Source organism: Passer domesticus, chromosome 22, assembly GCF_036417665.1.
Source record: "Passer domesticus isolate bPasDom1 chromosome 22, bPasDom1.hap1, whole genome shotgun sequence".
NCBI lineage: Eukaryota > Metazoa > Chordata > Aves > Passeriformes > Passeridae > Passer > Passer domesticus.
This window is the reverse complement of record NC_087495.1, coordinates 2,947,717-2,971,036: the sequence shown is the minus strand read 5'-3', so window position 1 is coordinate 2,971,036 and position 23,320 is coordinate 2,947,717. Positions and strand designations below refer to the sequence as shown.

The following is a 23,320-nucleotide window of genomic DNA, read 5'->3' as shown; positions in this document are numbered from 1 at the left end:
TTGGTTTGTAATAAGTCCTCTTGCAGTCCTCTGCAGAACCTGTGGGTTCCTGCACTGCCTTTTCCAGATTGCCAGCTCTCCTGGATGTGATAAGTTGGCTTCAAGAGGCCCAGCTTCAGCAGCAGGAGCAGACAATCCTGTGCACTTCAGGAACTGGTTCTGTGGCCTCATCCCCACTGCATTCCTTACACAACACAGATCCTGTCAGTGCCACTCTGGTTGTCAGCACGTGTACAAGAACAGAAATGTGGTGATTAGTGAGGGATCCAAACGTGCGAATGTCAAAATCTTTTTATTTACAACAGTCTCCAAAAATCAAGGAACACTGAAAATAGTGAGGGTAGGAGACAACTTACAAAAGTGACACGCATACATCAGGAATTGTGCTACATCACTCTGAGAACTGACACTCTAAGGTCTGCACACAGCGTGGTGGAATGGCAGTGCCCTCCCTCCCACTGTCCATGGGGAGCTCACGCCTCTTCCCCCTTGTGTTTTGAACCATCCTTCCTCCCATTTGTTTTGCTTCTGCCTCCAAACCCTTCTGCTCACCTGCTTGTTGCTCTGCCTCTAGCCATGGTCGCTGCCCCCCACCTCCCTTCAGCAATTGCCCAAAGGAGGAGCAGAGAAAAAAAGCCAAAAACCTCTGCCCACAGGATGGAGACAGGCTCTGAAAGATGTCTACCTCTGGGACCCTGGGTGCTAACCCAGGGCAGAGTAGTTAGCAGAAGCCTTTGAAATATCTGTAAACTATGGCTTACGTGCTGTCTGGGGTGAGGAGTGATTTTGTAAGAACCAAGACACTGAATTTGTCCTGCCTGGCAATTTGTCCTGTCCAGTCTGCACAGCTTCCTTGGTGGACAGTGTGGGAGGATGTATTTGTGTCATGGGCTTAACAAAAAGCCTTTTATAACCTTCCAGAAGGGCAGGCTGCTCTGCTACAGAAATTCAGTGCAGGACAAGCTAAACGACTGAGACACTGCAACATCCCAGTTTGCTCCAGTGGAGGCAAAGCCAGGGTCTCTGGAGACCATTGCCTCCAGACTACTGTATCAATGGTCCCAGCAGCTCTCCAAGTGTCAATGTGTCCTTCTCCTTGGGGATATTTCTCAGGCTACCTTAGCTTTGGCATATTTTCAGCTACAGCAGGAACTGAGAAACACAGTCCAGCTCAGCCTCTGATTCCTTTCAGAATGTGCAGCCTTGGCAACTGCTAAGGTCAGCAGCCAAATCTGATGCCCCAGTTGCCCAAACCCAGCACCTCAAGAGGCACCACAACATAAAGAAACAAACAGGGCCAGGAATCATGGATCTTTTCCTTCCTCTGATGCTGATCTCTGCACTGCACATCAACTCTGTTCCTCCCGACTCCAGAGCTGATGTGGACAGGGCTGCTGTGAGCAGGGACTCTTTCTCTGAGTGTCCACATTGATGGGGAGCCCTGGACACACTCAGTAGCTGAGAGCAAAGAGCAGTCACACCAGCTCTGTGCATGAATCTCAGAGCTTCAGCACCAAGGAGCAGTGTCCTTCTGCTCCTGCCCTGCACTGGAAGGGAGAGAACTTCTGGGCAGGACAAGATCCACTCTGTTTTGTAGGAGATGGCATAGTTCCAGAATGACCCCCTCCTCAAACACTAACCTAACTTTTCAGAGGTTAAGCGTCAAACCAGGATTTACTGGAAATAAAGGAGTGGGCAGTTAATAGGCACATTCCATTGCCATGTGCTAACTGAAAATTCCTGTATGCTTTTTAATTGCACAAGGATCATTTTAAAATGGAAAATCAGAGCATTTTCTTCCAAGTAAGGCTGATTGATGTGTTCTGTTTAGAAACATCAAAACTGAAAGCTTTGTGTGAAGCTGTTTAACTCCCTGGCTTCCTCTGCCTAAGGAAATTCTCAAGACATTTCCAGCCACTTTCAGTCCAGACTCTGTGAGCAGCTTCGGCATGAACACCTACCACGGAGAAGGCTGAACCTTGTTTAGCAAGGCAATGGGGCCCAGGAGATGTCCTGTGAAACAGAGGAATCACCAGGGATAGAAGATAGGCAAAGATGTGGGAGGAATCTTTTAAGGTGAACATCTGCTCCTGGAATAGCACCAAATAGGTGAAGCCTTGTATTTATTGCTATGAGCATCTGCCTTGGAGCACCAACTCCCAGCAGGGCTGTCAGCTACACCTCCACAGTTGCTCAGATAAAGCCATCCCTTTTCTTACCTCTACAGTTTTATGAGTATTCTGTAATCACAAGGATGACACTGTCTATGTGGACATGTATACATCTGCTACTCATTTGCTGTCTCCACAGATGCCTGGGGAGATCAGGATGTTTTAAGTGTTTTGCAGAAGGCTGGGCTCCAGGTTTAAGTCTCTGTCACTCCACTGCATGTGGAGAAAGGACCAGCCATCCCAACCACAGAGCTGTGCAGGGTGAAGCAGTGATGGGGCAAATGTTAGATCTTTAGAGAAGTGTCATGGCTGTGTTTAATCAGGGTCTCAGGTTACATCATTCAGTGAGTCCTTGCAGCATAAATTTCCTAGGATCCTCTACTGGCTCTTCTGCCATCCTGCTACATCTGGTGGAAGTTCCTCCTCCTCTCCTTGCCTCAGTTTCCCTCCTGGAGGGGCACAATCTTCTCAGCATGCCTTTGTGAAGAATTTGCACTTATCTTGGTCTCCCCTGTTCCTTCTGAATTATTCTAGCCATTGAATTCCCAATATCAGTTTGGGCAACAAAAGCCAAGGTGATGCCTGTTCCTGCTAGTGCCCACCAGTCCCTCTGCACAGAGGGAGCTTGGGCTGGCTGGAGAGGAGGAGAGAAAATGATAGCTTGGCCTTTTCCCTACCTGCTTCAGAAAACAGGATGGATCCTGTCAGGAGCCAAGAACTCTTGTTATTTTTGTCTGCAGATCAGAGTCACTGCCAGATCAAACCCAAAAAACATACAAGGCGTCCCTCTACTTTTAAATTAATCTTTGCTTCCCCTACAGTGGCTGAATGAATGTTCCCAGCATGGCATGTCCAGAATCACACTGGAGGTGGGGTGTTTATGTAGCTTCTTTATAGTGAGCTCAAACATAGCACATCAGGGGCTTGCATAGGCTTTCAACTTCACAGGATTCAAAGCACATCTGTGCCTTTTCTTAAAGGCCTTTAAAGGTTTCTTCATACTTACAGAAGGAGGAACTTCCTCTAAGGGTGCCCTCAGCACCTTACTCTCTTGTCTGCTGACCTGGAAATATCCATCAGCTTTAATCACCCAAAGGAGGTTTGAAGTGTTTGCTAAGTTCAGGTCAAGCCACGAGCCAGAGGATCCTTGGCCACAAGGGACATCTTGCCATCCCCTGCAGCACCTGCACAGCCACACAGGGGCCACGGGGCTGTATGTATATCAAAAACACTCTTGCCCTCTCCAGTCAGTGCTCAGAGCACCACCAAGAGTTAAATCTGGAGCACAGACACGGGGAACAGCATGGCTTACAGACCAAGGATGGGGCTAAGCTCTGCACAGCAGCCAGCAAAGCAGCACAGCTTGAGGATAGTCAAAATTCCTTTCCAGAACCATTTATTCATGGGCACAGGGTTCATCATGAAGGAGCTGGTGCAGATTAGAGGTAGATGCCAAGAAACATTTAACACTTTGCAGAAAGGGGTAACTCCGAAGCGCCATGGGAGATCAAGGAGAAACCAGGCTACTCACATTCTGCTCTACTCATGTTCTCACATCCCTCACTGCCTGTAGCAGGATTACTCTGGAGTCCTGGAAACAATAAGAACTCCTCTCTCCAGCTTGGGGAACCTTGGGGACACCTTGGGGAGCCTACTTTAGAAACAAGTATTTGATCCAGTTTCACGGGGATGACACAATGTGAAGGTGTAACACTGGCAGGGATCAAAGCAGGGATGCACTGAGCCAAGGAGAAGCAGCTCAGTCCCTCAGCAGTGCAGGCCTCACAAATTGGCTGGCAATGGGGTTGGACTTCCTGGAAGTTTCATCTTAAAAAGAGGGGTTGATCCAGAGAACACAAAGCCACCAGGACATGAAAACTGCAAAGAAATTGAGTCAGGCTGCTTCCTGGCCACATTACTCTATTGGCACCCTTGTAAATACTGGTTAATGCATCTCCCAGTGGGCCTGACCCTCCCCTTCTGCCAAGGATCAGATGTGCTGTATATGAATGCACACTTAGCTATTTCAATTTTAAAAATACGATCTAATCAGTGATGCTTAAAATGTACTTGTTAATGGCACCAGTTTGTGATTTAATTTTACTTTAATATAAACCATCTGCTCAGAGCAGACAGCAGCTGCAGCTCTGGTGCCCTCAGGTCTCCACTAAGGAGGGTGTCTCTGAGCTGCCACAGAGGATGCTGTGCACACCACCAGGTTTGGGCTCTACCTGGCCCCAGGGATTACCTTGTCCTCAGGCTGAGAGCTGACAGCTATGGCCAAAGGGCTCTGCAGGGACCTCAGGGCTCTCTTTTCTCTCCACCAGGAACAGCAGAGGCAGTGACTGGTGAGGTGACATGGTGGGACTGGGCATGGAAACTGCCTTGACCTCACTGCTGGGATGAGGGAGAGGAGGGCAGGCTGCTGAGGGCAGCATCTGTTTCCTGATGGCTGTTGGCAGACAGATCCCAGCACAAAGTGCACTGCCCCTCCAGAAGGAAGGGGAATGCTTTGTGTCCCAACACCCTCTCTGAACCATGAAAGCAGGTCCACCTGCCACCCAACAGCTCTAGTTTGGATCCCAAAGTGACTCTCATAAAAGCTCCTGTGCAGCAAGTTCACTGCTGGCCTGGCGTGGGCACAGGGCCTGGCAAAGGGATGCAGACAATGCTGTCCCCAGACCTGTCCAACAGCTCACTGCTGCTCTTGAAGGCTCAAGCAATGAGGCACAGGCTTGGTGTGGGAGGAGGACACCACCTAAGAGTCATCGTTGCAATTCTGACCCTGGACAAGTGGAGGGGAAGGACAGAGGGAAGGGTTTTTGAAAGGATCAGATGACCTTCCCAAATTCTCCCGTTTTAGCCTTGCGGGTCCAGAAAGCCCTGTTTGTTAAAAATAAATTCTAAGAACAAGAAAAGAAATAAAAAAGCAGAAAGAAAACTGAGAGAAGGAAACCTCCTCCCCTCCTATTCACAGGCTGAGATATTCCCTGGGCAGCCCTCACTTTCCATCATCCATCCATCACTACCTAAAATAAATACAAGTATAGAGCAAAACTCATTAGAAAATAAAGTGCATCTGGAATTGAAAAACTTCATGAAAAAAGGGTCTTTTTTTTTTTTCCTTACAAAAAATATCCTTTAAAAAGAAAAGAAAAAAGAAAAGGAGCAAGAGGACAGACCACGCGGCTCTTGACCCGAGCCCTACAGGGCTGTCCCGTTGGGGAGGGGGATCTTAAACCCACTCTTCAGCAGGGCAAGGCAGATGCAGAGAGCCAGCAGGCCGGCCAGGAGCACGGCCAGCAGAGCCTTGAGGCAGGAGGCGCTGCTGCGGGTGAAGGTGCCGGGCGCCATGGTGCTCAGCAGGGCCGTGCTCACAGTCAGCGTGTACACGATGGACACCGCCGTGTTGAGGGCCACGATCTTCCCAAACTTGGCGAAGGGGGCGATGATGCAGAAGAAGAGGGGCACGGTGGCGATCAGGGTGGTGGCGGCGCTGGAGACGATGGCGACGCCCACGTGCCGCACCGCTTCCAGCGTCCTCCACTGCCGGCACGCCGCGGCGTCCTGCAGGGACAGCAGGGTCACACCACGGGCATGGCACACGCGTGGCCGTGCTCCAGGGCCCGGGAAGAGGTGGGAATCTCAACTCCATATTTCAGAAGCCTGATTTATTATGTTATTATATTATATTAAAATGCTATACTATAGCTATGATAAAAAGAATAGAGAGAAACGATCCATGGGAAGGGAAGGGAAGGGAAGGGAAGGGAAGGGAAGGGAAGGGAAGGGAAGGGAAGGGAAGGGAAGGGAAGGGAAGGGAAGGGAAGGGAAGGGAAGGGAAGGGAAGGGAAGGGAAGGGAAGGGAAGGGAAGGGAAGGAAAAAGGAAAGGAAAAAGGAAAGGAAAAAAGGAAAGGAAAAAAGGAAAGGAAAAAAGGAAAGGAAAAAAGGAAAGGAAAAAAGGAAAGGAAAAAAGGAAAGGAAAAAAGGAAAGGAAAAAAGGAAAGGAAAAAAGGAAAGGAAAAAAGGAAAGGAAAAAAGGAAAGGAAAAAAGGAAAGGAAAAAAGGAAAGGAAAAAAGGAAAGGAAAAAAGGAAAGGAAAAAAGGAAAGGAAAAAGGAAAGGAAAAAGGAAAGGAAAAAAAAAGGAAAGGTAAAAAAAAGGAAAGGAAAAAGGAAAGGAAAAAAGGAAAGGAAAAAAGGAAAGGAAAAAAGGAAAGGAAAAAAGGAAAGGAAAAAAGGAAAGGAAAAAAGGAAAGGAAAAAAGGAAAGGAAAAAAGGAAAGGAAAAAAGGAAAGGAAAAAGGAAAGGAAAAAGGAAAGGAAAAAAAAAGGAAAGGTAAAAAAAAGGAAAGGAAAAAGGAAAGGATAACAAAACCTCGTGACTCTCAGAGAGTCTGACACAGCTGGACCATGACTGGTCACGAAGTAGAAACATCTCATATGGACCAATCAAAGATGCACCTGTTGCATTCCACAGCAGCAGATAGTTATTGTTTGCATTTCTTTCCTGAGGCTCCTCAGCTTCTTGGGAGAAAATCCTATCAAAAGGATTTTCATACAATATATCATGGTGACAATGGGGTTCACTGGTATTTTAGGCTTTGAGAGGGTGGCCTAGCTGATAGAATCCCAGTCTGTCACTGTGATGTTTTATGAAAAATCCTTTGCTAGGATTTTCTCTTGAGAATCCTCAGAAAAGAAATGTAAACAAATAACTATCTGATGGCTGTGGAATGTGGTCTGGAGGTTGTTTACCAACAGGTGCATCTTTGATTGGTCCATGTGAGTTGTTTCTACTTAATGACCAGTCATAGTCCAGCTGTGTCAGCCTCTCTGAGAGTCACGGGTTTTTATTATCCATTCCATTCCATTCCATTCCATTCCATTCCATTCCATTCCATTCCATTCCATTCCATTCCATTCCATCTTTCTGATGGATCCCTTCTCTCTATTCTTTTTAGCATAGTTTTAGTATAACATTTTTAATATAATATACTATAATATCATAATATAATAAATCAGCCTTCTGAAACATGGAATCAAGATTCTCATCTCTCCCTCGTCCTGGGGACCCTCGAACACAACCACACCAGTCCAGGACAAAGAGGCTGCTGGAGTGCAGCTCAGACATTTAGGGATTCTCTGAGGGTGCCAGGACACATCCCCCCCGTGCCCATTGTGCATCCTGCATCACAGCTGAGCAGCATGGAGGCACCAGAGGAAGGAATGCAAAGCTGTAGGAAGAGCAGAGCTCACCTCTGCCTGGTGGAGTGGCAGGTTCTCCCCTGCCAGCAGGTAACCCTCCACCAAGTGCACGCAGTAATCGACAGAGGAGCCAACGAGGATGGAGAGGGAAATGGCTTCCACAGCTCCCATCTCCCAGCCAGACCAGTACATGATGGTCACCACAAGGCAGACAACCCCTGCGTGAGAAAGGTGTTGTGAGGAAAATGTACAGGACTCTGGGAGTTTGGGATCATACCCCACAGGTCTGTGTGCCACCCAGTCTGAACCTGGTACACAGTCCCCCTGCCACAGAGAAAAACACTTCCCTCACCTTCCCTCAGCACAGGGACCATTTCCTAAGGTGACCAGACCTGCTGGGCCTCGTGGAACACCTAGCCAAACATCAGGCAAACTGACAGACTGATGCCAATCTGGACTAACTCTTGCTAAATGAATCCAAGCCCAGACAAGTGTCCATGTGGGCACACAAGGCCCACAGGGAAGTGAGCCTGTTGTTTTGCTTGCTGCACTTACACAGAGGCTGAGCACACTTTTTTGAAGGCAAAGAGTACTGTTAGTTTGTGAGTCACATGTGGGAGACCAAGTGGTTTCAAAATGTTAGATTTGATTTTTAAACTAAGAGGTTTAGCAACACATTCAGACCACAATATTATCAAATCACCAGCCTGGGAGAGGAAACTATTTACAATTTTGCTTCAAGTACTAAAACATTGCTAAAATGCTCAGGTTTTAACATCTTCCACTGCTTGGAAACAGCAGCCATGGTGCAGGTTCTTGGAAAGTAGTGAAATTGTTATTCAGAGCTTGTGGGACTTAATCACATTATTATACATAACAGGTAGGGATGATATTTGTGTAGCTAAAACCCTTATTTAAACAAATAGAAGGGATTGTGTAGATAAAACACACTGGGAATTAAACACACAAATCTACTTTCCCAATGAGGTTCCTGTGCATTTGTTGAGAGTTTCTTCTGTTCACTTAGCCAGTCTGTTCTCTAGGACTGGCTCCTGGAAAGCCAAAAGGGTTTTCACAGAATACAAGCAATTCAGTTCAAATCACCAGAGAATCAGCAGTGCCACAACCCATCAATTTCAGGAAAAGTGAAAGCCTGACACATTGGAATTGGTGTTTTTACCTAAGATGCTGAGCAGCACTGGCAGCAGGAGGAGGATGTGTGTGGTGAACACTGCCACAGCAGCCACACAGATGACCAGTGAGAGGACAAGACCATACAGGGCACTCTGCACCCCTGGAAGGAAACAGCCAGCTGATATGAATCCTGGAAGGTGACAGCTGCGATGAGAAAGGCACCATGTTCCTGCTGGCAACAAGGCAGGCAGGGACTCACACTGGGGAAGACAGGAGGGGGAGAATGAAAGGGGAAAGAAGGTTTCTTGAATCTCGCATCAGCAGGGCTGAGTCCCTTCCCTTACCTACTGCTTTGGGCTTTGCCTAATTTTGACAATACACATTACTTAGGGCAGGAACAGGCTTTAGGAATTTGCACAGCAGTGGCAAAGGACTGCAGATATAACCCATGCCCACCATATGGGATGGAGTGTGCTGTGAAGATGTGTCAGAGAGCATGGCTTCCCCAGGGAGAGAAATGTGGCAGTCACTTGCCTATAATCTCCATGAAAATCTGCTTCCAGTGCTCACAGGTCTGGAAACCATGCCGGAGAGCAGAGCCCTCTGGGAAGAGCTGGAGTTGCTGCTGCAGGAATGTCTCCCATTTCAGATAGTCAGCATATGTCTGGAAGGAGGATTTCCCCTTGTAGGTTGTCTGTAACAAGATAAACAGAGTGAACTCATGTCCTGCTCTTTGGGCAGGGTATGCATGGCAAGGGAAAGGGCAGGACAACCAGCTCAAGTGGCAGCACCAGACAGAACTGGCAGTGGCTTTTGGACAAATCTGCCACCAGCTTTTTGCCTGAGCTAGTTGTGGTGTAAGCAGCTTTTTCTACCAGCTTGTGAGTGAGTGCAGGCATCTGTCCACAACAAATGCTAATAAATACTAAATTATATCTGCAAGCAGGAGTGGCCAGTGCAGAAAGAGCAGAGCTGAACCCCAGAAGTCTCAAGATGGAACTGTGACCAGGATGACAGTGCTACCAGGTGATGCCCTGTGCTCACCGATTCAAATGCCATGGAGATCCACTGCACCTTCCCATCCTTCACCCCCACTGCCCCGTGAGAGAGCTGCCCAGGCAGCAGGTTTGGCTCAGGGATATTCTTGCACTCAGGGTGCAACATCTGCAGAAAGGAGGAGATGCTGTAACCTGGAGAGAAAGAAAGAGCAAGAGATGGAGGGCAGAACGGGGAAAGGAAGCACATTGGAGCAAAGAGTTGCAAAATACCCCAACCAACAACCCAAAATGAGAGCCCCGAGAGAATCACAGGACCCATTTGTCCACAGCTGCTTCCCCCTGCCACTGTGGTTTGCCAAAAACTTTGAGGTCTCGGCATCACAGCCCTCAGCTGCTGTAGTTTGAAAGGACACTGTCATCAGCATGGGACAGGACAGTGCCACTGCTGTTTGTCCCCAGCTGTCAGGTAGCAGCACAAAGAGCAGGTGCTGAGGGGCTGTTTGCCTGGCCTGGCAGGGATTTGCTCCAGGCATGAAATTGGCTTTTAGCCTGAAGCCAACATGCACTTCCTGGGCTCAGCTCCACAGGCTTGTGACCTCTGAAGTTGGGAGAGATGGTCACTGTCAGGTATGCAAAGCCACAGAGACAGTGAGTACCCCACTGCAATGAGATCAGGTGTGAGTTCATTGTTATCCAGGAGCTGCTCAGAGGATATTTACTGAATCAAAAGACTGTATCTCAAGCAATACCTCTGACTAGAAAGAACAAATAGCAATTCTGCTCTTATCTTTCTGGATTAAATCCCAAAGAATATACCCAGTGTTTTGACATTAGAGAGACCATCTTTCTTTCTTTCTGTCCCAAAAAAGCACAACCAATGACAAGTTCTAGAAGGGTCAAGCTGCCTTGGGAAGAAAAGGAGACAGCAAGAAGCAGTCCCCCTTTCTGGTTTGCTGTTGAGGACCCCAGCTCAAGCAAGCACAGGTAGGGCTGCAGAGGAGTTAGTCTAACCTACCCGAGGGCAGGCACTGAGCCCCTCCGGGCTTCACCAGCTCAGAGTTGCTGGCAATGGCTTTGCAGAGGCGGCACAGGTTGCCAATCTCTTTGAAGAGGTCAAAGCTGTCATCGTAGATAACACTGCCCTTTCACAAGGAGACACAATGACAAGAGCACCACACGTGAGACATACACACAGCAACTGGCACTCAGCTTCCTGCCTGCTCCACTGCCTGCATTTCTCAGTGCCCCTCCGAGGAAACAGGCAAAGGCTGATTCTGCACAGTGCCCCCAAATCACAGAGCAGGAAGAACAGCAGAAAGCTGAGGTGCAGCAGCCAAGCTAAGCATAATTTTTCTAGGGAATGACTGTCATGTGTCAAGGTATGAGATCTCACAGGTAAGTTGATTCTAGAAAAGTCACATTTAGTGACTTTCCCTAGAGTAACTGATTTTTATTTTTTGTCAATACTTCATAACAAGATGTATATTATAGAAAAATATCAGTTTCCTCAGTCTTGAATGTGTAGTGAGACTATACTGCACTCAAGATGGGTTTGTTTCAAAAATCCTCAAGAAAGCCAGGTTTAGACTCAAAATTAGAAGGTTATACATTGCACTCAGAGGGATTTTCTGAAGTATCTGAAGTGTTTTTTTCAATAAGGACTTCCTGATCTCCATTTTTTTTGTTGATTTGCTAAAACAGAACTGTCCTGGCTCATCACAATGCTACAACCCTTGCCCTTCCATCCATCCAGACTGCTGGACCACCCTGGGCTGTGGGTATTAACTAAACACCATCCAGAGAGCCTGCCCCTCGCTTGGCAGGCCCGAGCATGCCAGACCAGCATGGCCTGCCCAGCACCCAGACCATGACTGTGACATTCACATTCTCTGAAAAAATCCCTTCACCCAGAATTGTTCTACTGGGAAGCTGAGAAGTCTCAGAGAAAAGGAAAACAATTCTTATCTCATTTGCTTCTCCTGTGTTGTGCTCACATGTGGAATGTGTTTGGAGATTGTTCACCCACAGGTGATTGTTTCATTGCATTCTGCTGTGAGTTGTTTTCACTCTTTGGCCAACCAGGGCCAAGCTGTGTCAGGACTCTGGAAAGAGTCACGAGTTTTCATTTTTATCTTTTGAGCCTTCTGTAAGTATCCTTTCTGTATTCTTTACTATAGTTTAGTATAGCATTCTTTAATTTTAATAAAATAATAAATTAGCCTTCTGAGAACATGGGAGTCAGATCCATCCTTCCTTCCTTCACCAGGGCACCCCACAAATCCAACCCCACGAGTACCATGTCTCCGATGACGTGGTTGTCCTGGCGCCTGGTGCGGTTCACGCCTCTGATTCCAAACACCACAAACACCATGGCTCCCGTGTCCACCAGCGGCCGCACCGCCGGCTTCCCACAGCCTGTGTTCATGCATGGGTTAAATCCAGATGTGGCTGACAGCTTTGCTTTGGGCGCTGCTGTCAAATACAGAGTAAAGGTTGGTTATGTTGGATGGCAAGGAAAGGTCTGGTTCTCTGGATCTTGGCATGTTTGAGCAGGGCCTCATCAGCTTACCTTTTTCACTGGGAACATAGAGGATGCCTTTGGTGGGTCCATCTGGGCTAGAGCTGAGCAGACAGCCTGGAGGTGCCACACACACTCGGCCATGGTAAGGGGGCTTGTGTGACTGGGCAAAATACAGTTTCCTGTGCAGCAAAGAAAGTTTGTTATCGGGGAACAGAGGGGGAGAAGATGAAGTGTCCAAAGTATTACATGGAAACAGACATTCCTGGGGACAGAAACAACAGGAAAGGTGAACTCTGCAGACCTGTATCCCTAGCCATTGTACATTCTGTGCTGTCTGTTCAGCCCAAGAGTTCAGGTGGGTAAGGGCAAGAACCAGATTAGCAAAATCTTTTTGCCACTCAAAGAAGCCCCCAGTCACAGTCTCTCACCTTTTGCATGTTAATGAAGCTATGGGCCTGCAAAGTGACTGCAGAGATGGGGCATATATGCAGCAAAGCAAATTCTAGAGCCATGGATGTCACTGACTGAGAGCAGGACCAGCACTGGCCATTAGGCAGCTCACATCAGCCTCTCAGCTGTGCTGTTCCTGCTGCCTTGTCCCGAGGGGGTTTTGGAAGGTTACCGTGTTCGCTGCTGCTCCTTGGAGGCCACGTAGAAACTGAAATCGAACTTCCAGCCCCTCTTGGTGTCACAGGACAAGGTGGTCATCATCCACTTCCTGGGGCTCATCTGCTTAAGCAGCCCTACTGTGGACACACAAGCTGTCAGCTTCCTGGTGAAGTTACCGAAAGGCACTCTATACACCTAAGCAATGGATTAATGAAAACAGACACTTAACTCCACGGGGTTGCAGCCTGTTGCACATCAGCATCACACTCTCCCTTCCTCCCTGAGCACTGGCACAGCCACACAGAATGAGCACTGCAGGCACAGTCAGCCCCCAGCCTGCCCCTTCCCAGTGATGGCCAGTGTGTGACAGGCCCCTTAATACCCTCATTCCCAGTGGCCTAGGCTGAATGGTGGCTGCTCTGCCCAGGCTGAGGGACATCTGCCCTAGTGGCACCCACAGTTTTGCTCCCATCACTGAGAGTCACCTCTCAACAGCAACAGATGAAGTCTTGTGGTACTCAAGGTATCATCTTGGATGATGCCAAGCACAATGCCTTCTGTGTTAACTACCCTACTGCAGTGCTCTGAAAATGTCACCCAAAGCTACCTAGGACCCCATGGAGAGACAGGAGGAGGCTCTTGTGCTCACCTGCTGAGTGCTGCCCTCTTGCTAGAGGGGTCCAGCATCCTGGACTGACTTACCTGGAATGAAGGCACCTCCCCATCTCCCGGTGACACCATCTGCCAGGGTGCAGGGACACTGGCATTGAGTGAGAATCTGTAGATAGCTGGTCTTCCCTTGCTCCTGGACTTGGAGATGTACACAGTCCCCTGAAGCTCTGAAGAAAATAGAGGGCATGAGGTTTGGTGGTACTTCACAGCCAGCAAATCCTACAGGTGCAGCCAGAGCAAAGGAGGGCTCTTATGGTCTGCTGTCTGCTCAGAGACACCAGGCACAGCCTCACAGTACATCTTTCAAAGGCTATCACAAATACATCCTGAGCTGCAGTAATTCCTGATGGCTTATTGAGTCATGTCATCTCAGGACCTGGCCCAATAACTGCTTTATCCTCAAAATCCCCTGCAAACTGAATTTACTCTCCTCGTGACCTGCCAACAAGGTTGTGAACAGGACTGGGATGTGAAAGCTTGGGGTTCCTAGCCCTGTACTCAGATCAGAGGGATATGACACTAGATGATACTGCCACCTGGGTTATAGGACCATGTCCTAGAGAGCAGTAAGCATTCAGGGAAAGGGGGATTCTAAAGATGCCCCATACATCCAGCACCAACCTAAGGCTCAGTGGGGCAGGCTGTGAAGAGAATTACTCCCCATCAGCTATTCAGAGAGCATGTGGTTTGGTTTGTACCCCAGTGGATCCTTGGGCCCTGGCTGCAAACGTGGCCAGAGTCCTCATGCTCCACTCACCTTGCTGCCCTGCATCACTCATGCTGCCTTTGCTTCCCCAAGGTGAACCTGAGCCCCTCTTCTTTTTTTCCAAGGAAGTTCGGATGTTGTTCTGCAAACTGTGGGGCTTTTCCTGAAACAAACCTGTCCCACAAGGTTAGTCAGGGAGGAAAGGGTGAACAGCATGAGAAAAGATTTACCAGGCCTGTGCACACCACAGACTCAGCTGCTGAATACCAAACCCTGAGCAGGCAACAGAGTGACACAGTCTCTTGGCTGGGCACTGACATGAGACCAGCACTTATGAGTAAAAATAGTCAGTTTTCATGGTCTGTGAAGGGATTGCTCCAGAAGAAATACTCAGGCAGTTCATAGCTAAAGCAGGAAATACTTTTCTAAATACTCCACTCCTACAGGCAACTCAACCATCCTATTCCCAATGTGTGCCCCTTTTCCACAGGGTCCATCCAATGTCCAATGAGATATTTGAACACTGTAGGTGTCTGCCTCACTTCAGCTCCTCCAGTCCAGGGCTTAGGCCAGGCTGGACTGCACCCACCATGGCTTGGGAGCCAGTGTTCTCACCTGAGCAGGTAATGCAGGAGATACCTTCAGCACTCAGGTTGTATTTCAGGTCCAGTAGCACCTGGATGTTTGTGTCTGGCCGGAACAGGACGGGAGCGCGGCTGGCTGGGTGGAGGCGGCTAGCAAAGAATATGGACAGCAGCAAAACGAGGAGAAAGAGCCCTGCAAGGACAGACCTGGGTAAGCATGGGGCACTACGTGCACTTCACACTTCAGACATGCTCAGAGAGCAGCCATGTGGTAGAAAGATGGTATTTTCAGCTGGAAAAAGAACTGACAGCTGGGCTTTCTTGTAATAAACCCCATGCCCAGAAAAAAATCTATCAGGCATTGCCACTTTAGATCTGAGTGAGAAGAAAGGGATGGAAAAGTCCCTTAGGGACTGACTGTTCGGGGAGCACTCTCCCACTCTATTACAAGACATTTACCATGTCCCTTTTCCCAGCTCTTGTAACTAATAATCAAAGCTTGGAGACTGAAATGTCAAACCCTCTAAAGTTCATGTAGATGCACCCCGCCTCCTTGCTTACCCACGATCACCCATCTGCTCTTCACTGCAGACCACAGCACCCAGTGTTCCAGCAGCTCTTGCAGATGAGTTATCAAGTGACCCTGGTTGCTCTTCTCTGCAGAGAGCTGCAGATTTTCTGGCATCACAGACACCAAGGGGACATCCCCCATTTCCAGGGAGACTAGGATAGAGAGAAATCAAAATTAGTCTCAGTGTCATGAGTGTCTCTCAGAGCTCTCTGCTCTCCTTTATCAAAGCTTCTACAAGGTGCTGTACACCTCACTCAAGCTAAAGAGATGGAGTAAGACCCTGGCAGAGGCAGTGACTCAAGGATGTTTTAAGAAGCATCTTTGTCAAGTCACTGCCATGCAACAGCTACACATGTAAATCCATAGCTCATTCCAAATCTTCAGGCTATTCCTTGCTCTCTCAAACCCCACAAACACTGTCCATAAGGTCACAGGGACACTGCATGCATCTTGGGCCAAGCAGAATTTGTCCCCATCCCACTAAATATGTCTTACTGCTAATTACACACAGCTGACCTCTTCCTGACTGCAGCCTGGCTCCTCCCTGATTCTCTCATCTCCAGATCAGGGATGCCAAGGGAAATGCCCCCTTCTCTGTGTGTGAGAAGTGGGCACTTGCTGTGGAGGGATGAAGCATGCCTGGCACACTGCTCACCCAACCTACAAGCCATGCTTGGGCAGTGACTGGAACAAGCTGCTTTGCTTCTTCACAGTTCCCTCACGCCCAGGGCCCTGGAGGAAAACATTCTGCTGTTTGCAGGGAAGAGAGGGATTATTTCCATACATCACCATTGCGTGTGGCTCTGGCATACTAAGGAGAACTCTTGCAGCACAGAGCCAGAGCCAGAGCCAGAGCCAGAGCTTCTCTGCCTGCCTGTCAAAGGCATCTCAGAGCCCACTCTGCAGCAGGGGCTCTGCACATGCCATGGAATTGATTCAGTTGTCTCCAGTTCCAGTTTGCTTCTAGGCCTGAAAGTGACTCACTGCCCTGCCCACTGCTGTTGGGGGTTTAAAAGGAAGAGATTCCAGCAAGTTTTAAAAGCCAAGTACAAGAGAGCATGACCCTGTAAGCACCTTTTTCTTGGGATCAGGGCTGGAAGGATTATCTCCTGCTAACAACAGATAGGGAATTTCTGGGTTTTTTTTTTCTAGATTGCTTATGTGATCTGAGACAAGTCACTGCCCTCTTCATACCATGATGAAGGAGCAGCTCTAGGGGAGTGATGCTGGAGAACAGCAGTGTTCTTTCTCCTGCTTCCCAAATACAGAGCTCCAAATGGCAGGGAAGAGGGGAAAACTTTACTCCATGGTGAGCTGACCTGGTGTTATGGATTAGATGTTTCATGGCTACTTCCATGTCACAATCAGTGACTCCAGACAGAAAGCAGACCACAGTGGACACAAGAGAATTAGCAAAGTAGTTAAGAAAGCATGCATTGACACCCACTGAAGATCTCAAAGCAAACTTACGAAGAATACTGAGTCCTACAACTTCCCATGATGACACCATCTCCAGCTTACAAATTCAGGGAACTGAGGCAAGGACCAGTGTCAGGGGCAGGGAGAACTGCAGGATGAAGAGGGCAGAGTGATCCCCCTAAAGGCCCCAAACAGCAGACACATACCAGGCTCCTCCTCCACACTGAGCAGTGGGATGTCATCATCAAGGTAGGGAAGGGTCTCTCTGCCTGCTCTGGAGGTGGCTGCTGAGGCAATGAAGAGATCTTCAGCCAGGTGCAAGGCACTCTTTTTGGTGCACTTCTGACTGCAGCTGGATTGAAGCAGGAAAGGAGAAAAAGGCAAGAGTTTAAAGCCTCATACCCTGTGAAGAGTTACCAGAGGGTTCCTTCAGTGGCAAGGAGCACAGGAACAACCTGCTCCAATTTCTTGGGAAGACAGCAGGAACTGCCAGGAGCAAATTCCATTGCTAAGTGCTGAGAGGGCAAGGGCTGGGCTGGATACCCAGAGCAGGGCTGAGCTGGGGACACTGGGTGCTGAATGATGGGAGTTTCAGCAGTTCCTTTCTCTGCTAGTGAATAAAATCATTCCAGGTCACCTGCAGGGCTAAAGAGCAGGGGAAAAGCAAATGTCCTCACTTTCAAACACAAATCTCCACATCCTGCTCACAGGCAGGAGCAGTGGGGACCTGTCTGCCTTGCAGGGTTTGCATCTCCACCTTTTGAAGGTTTAGCTGTGCATTAAGTGGAAACAAATGGTCCAATACTCCATGGGATTCAACTAAGAGAACTGACTGAGAGAGAATGAGACTGGGACTTGACCCTTCCATTTTGCTCGAATCTAGAATGGCAGAACTTAAATTTCCCTTCTGTCAGAGCCAAGCCAATCTGCCTGAGGGGAATGAGGATAAACTGAGATGATAGGGAAGGAATCTGCAAACCTCCTTGACTGTAAATTCCACAGCTTCCCACCCACAGGCTCCAGGGCTCACCTGGCTTGGCAGGAGCTCTCTAATGGGGACACGTAAAGGGTCCATATTCCAAGAGCAGCTGGCATGGTGAAGAGCACAGCTACCCAGCAGCAGGACACAATCAGTGACATGAAGAGTCCAAAGTCATGTACAGCTGGGATCTACAGGAAGAGAGAGAACACGGGACTGGGATCTGTAAAGGCTATAGCTGGTCTGTGGGTACACAAATAATTTGGCCATGACAGACACTTGACCAGCCTAGCTTGTTAGGGTATTGAAGTAAACAAGTCCTTGGACACTGATAGGCTAAATTTAAGTTTAAACAAGGGGACCCCAGCCAATCCTTTTGAACCAGAAATGCACCCATATCATTGCCCAGTTATCTGGGCAGAGTTAAGACCTTTGTCCAATCCTCTCTCTAAGCACAGGAAATCCAAAGCCCCTGTAAAAGAGGGTGCACTTCAACAAAGGCTGGCTGCTGCCACATGAACTTTGCAATGTGTGTACATCACATTCCTGTCTCCAGCATCAGCGACAGGGATCAGCTGGGGCAGGATTGCTGAAGAGATAGCAGGCAAGGAAGAGATGTCTGCAGGAGCCTGAGAATAATACATGCTGACCTCAGCCCTGAAAATCAGCAAAGCTGCTAGGTAAAGCACTGAAACAGAGCCTGTTTGATCAGTGGCACAGTGTTACGTGGGGTCGTTGGCTGGAGACAGAGGCAACACAAACTCTCAGAGATTTATGCAACAACAGCAATGGTTTATTATGGAAGCCTCCTTATACAGGGGGTTTAAATCTCCCAGGGTTAGACAACTGACTGGTCTGGGTCTTAACACCACCCCAGCTCCTTGACCAGTGGTGTGTCTGCATTCCAGAAGGAACATGACTGGATGAGATCTCTGTTTGGGTTCAAATCTAACCAATGATTGCTCACCCAGGGACTTGTTTTACTTATTTTCTAGAATGAACCAGGCTAACCAAATTGGATTTCTGTTATGGCCAGATTTACCTTGTCCATCTACAGACCAGCTGTACTGTGACAGCACAGAAATATTTCCTTGGATAATGCACTCCCTTACAGCAAGTAAGAGACAGCCCTGTAAGAAGCAGGTCTGGCAGCCCGCTGTGCTGAAGGAGAGGACAGATGGTGCCGGCAGGTTCCTGATCTATTGGGCCCTTTGGCAGACATTGAAACCCCAAATTCCAAAGGTACAGGGTACCTGAGAGAAGATGTTGGCAGCATATGCTGCAGCTGTGGTCAGGGAGGTGAAGAAGGTGGCTTTCCCTGCTGTCTGGATCGTGTGGATCATGCGCAGCCGCAGGTCCTTCAGGTGGGTGGCTTGGCGGTAGGTGTTGATGAAAACAAAGACATCATCAACTCCTGGAAAAAAAACAGCAGAGATATTGATACTCTGCTCACACAGGTGACACCCACTAAAAATCTGATTTCCCCCTTGACATTTGAACTGCAAATATTGAACTTATAGGTAACAGAAAAGGGCCTGAAAATTCAATCTGCATTTGTCACCATCACCTTCTCTCCTGCAGACAAAAGGCAAGGCAAGGCAGCACAGGTAAAGCACAGGCTTTGAGTAAAGATGAGCTTACCAATCCCCACGATGACAAAGGCAGCCACACCATTGAGTATACCCAGATACTGGATCCCAAACACGACATGGTACAGGAACAGAGCCACCAGGCAGCTTAGCCCAATGCTGGCAATGCCAAAGAATGACAGAAACACTACAACAGAAAAAAAAAACACAGAAAAAATAGTTTCTCTGGCCACCCCCAGCAGAACAAACACCTCCCATCTTCCCTCTTAGGATAGTGGTTCCCATGAGTGTGTTGGTGGCAGAGAACAGTTCAGGGCTGCAGGAGTACTGCTTGCAGACTCCTTCCCATGAGGCTCATGCAAAAAATTACATCAAATTTATGCCAGTGTTACCAAGACAGGCATTTGCATCTTTTATTCCTGATCTCCTGTGAGTCTTCCCCTCACCCTGCCCATAAATCTCTGCCCTGGAGAATCAGACTGGCTTGCCCTTCAGCAAGCTGCTGTGCCTCACTGGTGCCAGGGCATCAGAGCCTCTCCTAGCCTGGACACAGAGAGACAGGGCACATTTGGATTTGTGTTAGAGCAGGGTAGATGTGACCCCAGCATACCTGAGCAGGAGGTGAGGATGTAGACCAAGACAGCTATGCAGCTACTGCTGATGAAGGCCAGCAACATGTCATTGTTGAAAGTCCTCCTCACTTCATAGTCAAACAAATCTGTCCCTCCATACAGCACCTGGACTTTGCTAGGGTGGGGAGATATGAAAGAAGAGGAATAGTTGAGCATAAAAGGAACAGAGCCAGGTGGTTTAAAACACAGTATCTCCTCCAGAGCCAAAGGAGGTCACTGCTCTAATAACCTGGCAGTTCTCTGAGAAAACAGAGCAATGAGAGCACATTGAACAAAATTGCTGCTGGGGTGAAATTCATACAGGAAAGGAGAAAAATAAAGAGCAGGTCTAATATTTTTTTTAATTCATCCACTGCATGGTGGGTCTTAAGCACTAATAGACAGTTCCTGGAGCCTTCAAAGCCAATTCCATCTGGAATCCTAATCATTGCTTATTATATTAGCACTGTGGATGCAGGCAGAGGGAGAGCTTAATCAGAAACTATATGATTTACCAGGTTCTGCCTCTGGAAGCAGGCTCAGAGCAAAAATAATCCAACATAATTTAACCAGGACTACAATAATGCTGCACCACAGGAGGCTATCAGGGATCTGAGCTTTGGAACTGAGCCTTGGCCTCAATTCCCCTTTGGCTTGTCAGAATCACAATCTGCTTTCCCAGCACATTGCTGGGAATGCTCCGTGGCTGCCTGCATTCCAACCTGCTTTTGAAGATTAGTATCTGTTCATTCTGGGAAGTACTGAGACTCAGGGCAGGAGAAAGCTGGAGTCTAAGGAGGTACAGAGACTGGGATGCACAGCCTTCTGTCAACTGCCTGAGTACTGGGATGCTCTTTTAGCCCTTTTAGCTCTATTTTATCATCTCTCTCTCACACAAGCACTGAGCAAAGCTCTGCTCAACCAAGACCTGGTAGTGAAAAAAGCCTGCACTTCCTGAAACTTATCCTGCTCTGAAACTCCCTTCCCCACTGCTCTGTACAAAAAGCAGAATTGGATCCACAGGCTGAGCAGCCTTGAGTAAAGATTTCATCCCCTGCATCAGACCAGTAGTGGCCAAATTCAGAGCAGGAAGACAGGTCTGTTTGAGCTAGTGGAACTAGATTTGTAAGACAGAAGCAAAAAGATCCCATGCCAGATAAAGACTCAGTGGAAAGACAGGCAGTAGATTCAAACTTTGTCCCCCTTTCATAGTCTCTGTTGGCGTCCCTGGCATGTTGCTACATGTGGAAGTGGCAGTAAAGGGGAGCATATGAGTAGTTTTCTGCCATATACTCCCCACCATCATTCACTGCTCTGTGGCTGAGCCTAGTTTCAATGGAGATGCTTTTTCATCTGGAACATTGTGCCTTGGCCACTGTTCAAGTCTGACCAGTAGTCCAAGCTAGTATGTCAAGCCTTCTGTGCCTGGTGCCTTCCCAGTTGTGGGTTTCTCTGGGTCTGGATTGAAGGCACTGGAGACAGTAGTTTCATGTTCAGACTCAGGTGTTTATTCTTTCTTATCAGTAGAAGAGTCTCACAACCATGAGTTTGGCAGCTTTTCATTAGAAAGCACAAAGTGGCCAACAATCTCTTGTTACAAGGTCTTTTAAGACTAAACTATCCCATTAAGAACTGACACCTAGATTATTTTCCCTTTTAACCCAATAACTCATCCCAAAGAGCTGCAATGAGGACTTTTCTGCCCAATTACAAAATACCACCCAAACCCAAGAAGAAGAAAGAAGAAGAAGCATGAAGAAGAAACCCAGAACAACACCCTGTGCCCTCCAACTTGCTCCCATCCACAACATACTAAAAATCCCAAACCCTGAATTCCTCACCAAGTGATACACCTACAATACTCTCTATAATCTATTTCACACTTTTGCGGATTCCAGTCTGTCTTGAAGTCCAGGAAACTTTTTCCATGAATGAGGGTCAAAGTCAGTGCTCCCCTGGGGATCAGGGCACCCCAGAGCAGAGAGAGAAATATCCCCAGTGCCCTGGGTTTCCACACCCAGTGAAGCCAAATGGAACATGGCTGGAGCAGAATAGGCACTTCTGCCCTGGTGTGAACTTCGAGGCAGAGCTTTTGCCCTGAAAGATCTCTTCCATCCTGTGCCCTTCCCTGCTCTTGTGCACTCCCACCTGCCCTGCCTGCACCCCCCTCACCTGGTGGACTGCTTGGCCAGCATGGCCACGTAGGTGATGACGAAGTTCTGGAACTTGCGGCGCTGCTCCTCCCAGCGATCCTCCACCGAGTAGTAGTTGGGCAGCGGCGCCCCGAAGAGGATCTCGCTGCGCAGCAGGGAGCTCTTCCTGTTCTCAGCAGACAAGCCCTCATCCACATACCAGTAGAATTCGGGGTGGGTCATGGCCAGCTCCAGGGAGCCTGCAGGAGAAAGCAGAGCCATTTTTGTTAGGTCCTGCTTAGTGGTCGTGGCATGGCACAGGATCTGGTCTGCCATGGGGAAACTGGGAGTCATCCTCTGCTTCATGTGTTGTAAATGCAGGGCCACCAGCAAGGGGCAAAGGATGCATCTGACTCCATCTTATCAGGAGGTTAATTTATTACTTTGTTATACTATTTATTATTATACTATTTATATTTATTATTTATTATTATAAAATTATATTATTTATTATTATACTATTTATTACTTCATTATATTATATTATATTAAAGAATACTATACTATACTAAAGAATACAGAAAGGATACTCACTCAATGCTAAAAAGATAATAATGAAAACTCCTGACTCTTTCCAGAGTCCTGACACAGCTTGGCCCTGGTTGGCCAAAGAGTGAAAACAACTCACAGCAGAGTCCAATGAAACAATCACCTGTGGGTGAACAATCTCCAAACACATTCCACATGAGCACAACACAGGAGAAACAAATGAGATAAGAATTGTTTTCCTTTTCTCTGAGGCTTCTCAGCTTCCCAAGAGAAAAATCCTGGGTGAAGGAATCATGTTCAAAGAATGTGAATGCCACATTCATCAGAGCAGTGCTGACTGCTACTGCCTTCCAGAGAGCAAGGAGGGCCAGGGAAACCTGGATTGCAAAGACTCACATCCCACTTCTGTTCTGTGACTGCTTGTGATACTGCCCCCATGCACTTCCTCATCAGGGACACATCTTCCACCTGAGTGACCTGAACTACAGCACCCCCAGCCAACAACATCCTGATCAACACTACCACTGCTGGACGCTCTTCCTTCTCTTACATTGGGACAATATTTTCTCCATTACACTTGGAAGCACAAGAACTAAACAATGCCCATGGAAGAGGAGTCCTGGCTCTGCTGTGACCTGGTACCTCTGCCATCTGATGTGTGAGGGATGCAGAGATGGAGGCACTCAGCTGGTTCTGACTAAGAGACACTGCCTATCTATTTCCAAAATCCAGTTCCCTAGAGTTTGTACCAGAAGGACCAGAAACGATGCTCCTTCCTGTTTTGGTAGCAGAACTGTTACTGGAGCAGATGGACTTAATCCTTTGCTTGTTTCCTGCATGGCTCCTGGACAGCTGCCCTCTGCAGCCTG

The 23,320-nt window shown here is 48.1% G+C and overlaps 1 protein-coding gene across 5 annotated transcripts in view; it reads right to left on the bottom strand.

Annotated features, from left to right (window-relative positions):
- Nucleotides 1-276: 276 nt before the first annotated feature.
- Nucleotides 277-23,320, bottom strand: part of DISP3 (dispatched RND transporter family member 3) — a 42,068-nt gene continuing 19,024 nt past the window's right edge. For 3 of the 5 annotated variants that reach the window (XM_064396869.1, XM_064396872.1, XM_064396871.1), the window contains exons 3-21: nucleotides 21,943-22,162; nucleotides 19,770-19,906; nucleotides 19,212-19,346; nucleotides 18,824-18,984; nucleotides 17,622-17,761; nucleotides 16,798-16,943; nucleotides 15,163-15,324; nucleotides 14,633-14,794; nucleotides 14,069-14,191; nucleotides 13,342-13,478; nucleotides 12,653-12,834; nucleotides 12,079-12,209; nucleotides 11,806-11,981; nucleotides 10,525-10,651; nucleotides 9,556-9,701; nucleotides 9,046-9,205; nucleotides 8,558-8,671; nucleotides 7,429-7,595; nucleotides 277-5,738 (exon numbers count right to left, since the gene is read on the bottom strand). In XM_064396869.1, coding sequence (XP_064252939.1) covers nucleotides 5,376-5,738; nucleotides 7,429-7,595; nucleotides 8,558-8,671; nucleotides 9,046-9,205; nucleotides 9,556-9,701; nucleotides 10,525-10,651; nucleotides 11,806-11,981; nucleotides 12,079-12,209; nucleotides 12,653-12,834; nucleotides 13,342-13,478; nucleotides 14,069-14,191; nucleotides 14,633-14,794; nucleotides 15,163-15,324; nucleotides 16,798-16,943; nucleotides 17,622-17,761; nucleotides 18,824-18,984; nucleotides 19,212-19,346; nucleotides 19,770-19,906; nucleotides 21,943-22,162 — 3,089 coding nt within the window. In that variant the 3' untranslated portion in view covers nucleotides 277-5,375. Of the gene's footprint in view, nucleotides 5,739-7,428; nucleotides 7,596-8,557; nucleotides 8,772-9,045; nucleotides 9,206-9,555; nucleotides 9,702-10,524; nucleotides 10,652-11,805; nucleotides 11,982-12,078; nucleotides 12,210-12,652; nucleotides 12,835-13,341; nucleotides 13,479-14,068; nucleotides 14,192-14,632; nucleotides 14,795-15,162; nucleotides 15,325-16,797; nucleotides 16,944-17,621; nucleotides 17,762-18,823; nucleotides 18,985-19,211; nucleotides 19,347-19,769; nucleotides 19,907-21,942; nucleotides 22,163-23,320 lie in introns of those variants that run through there. The other 2 variants (XM_064396873.1, XM_064396874.1) reach the window with 2 other exon arrangements.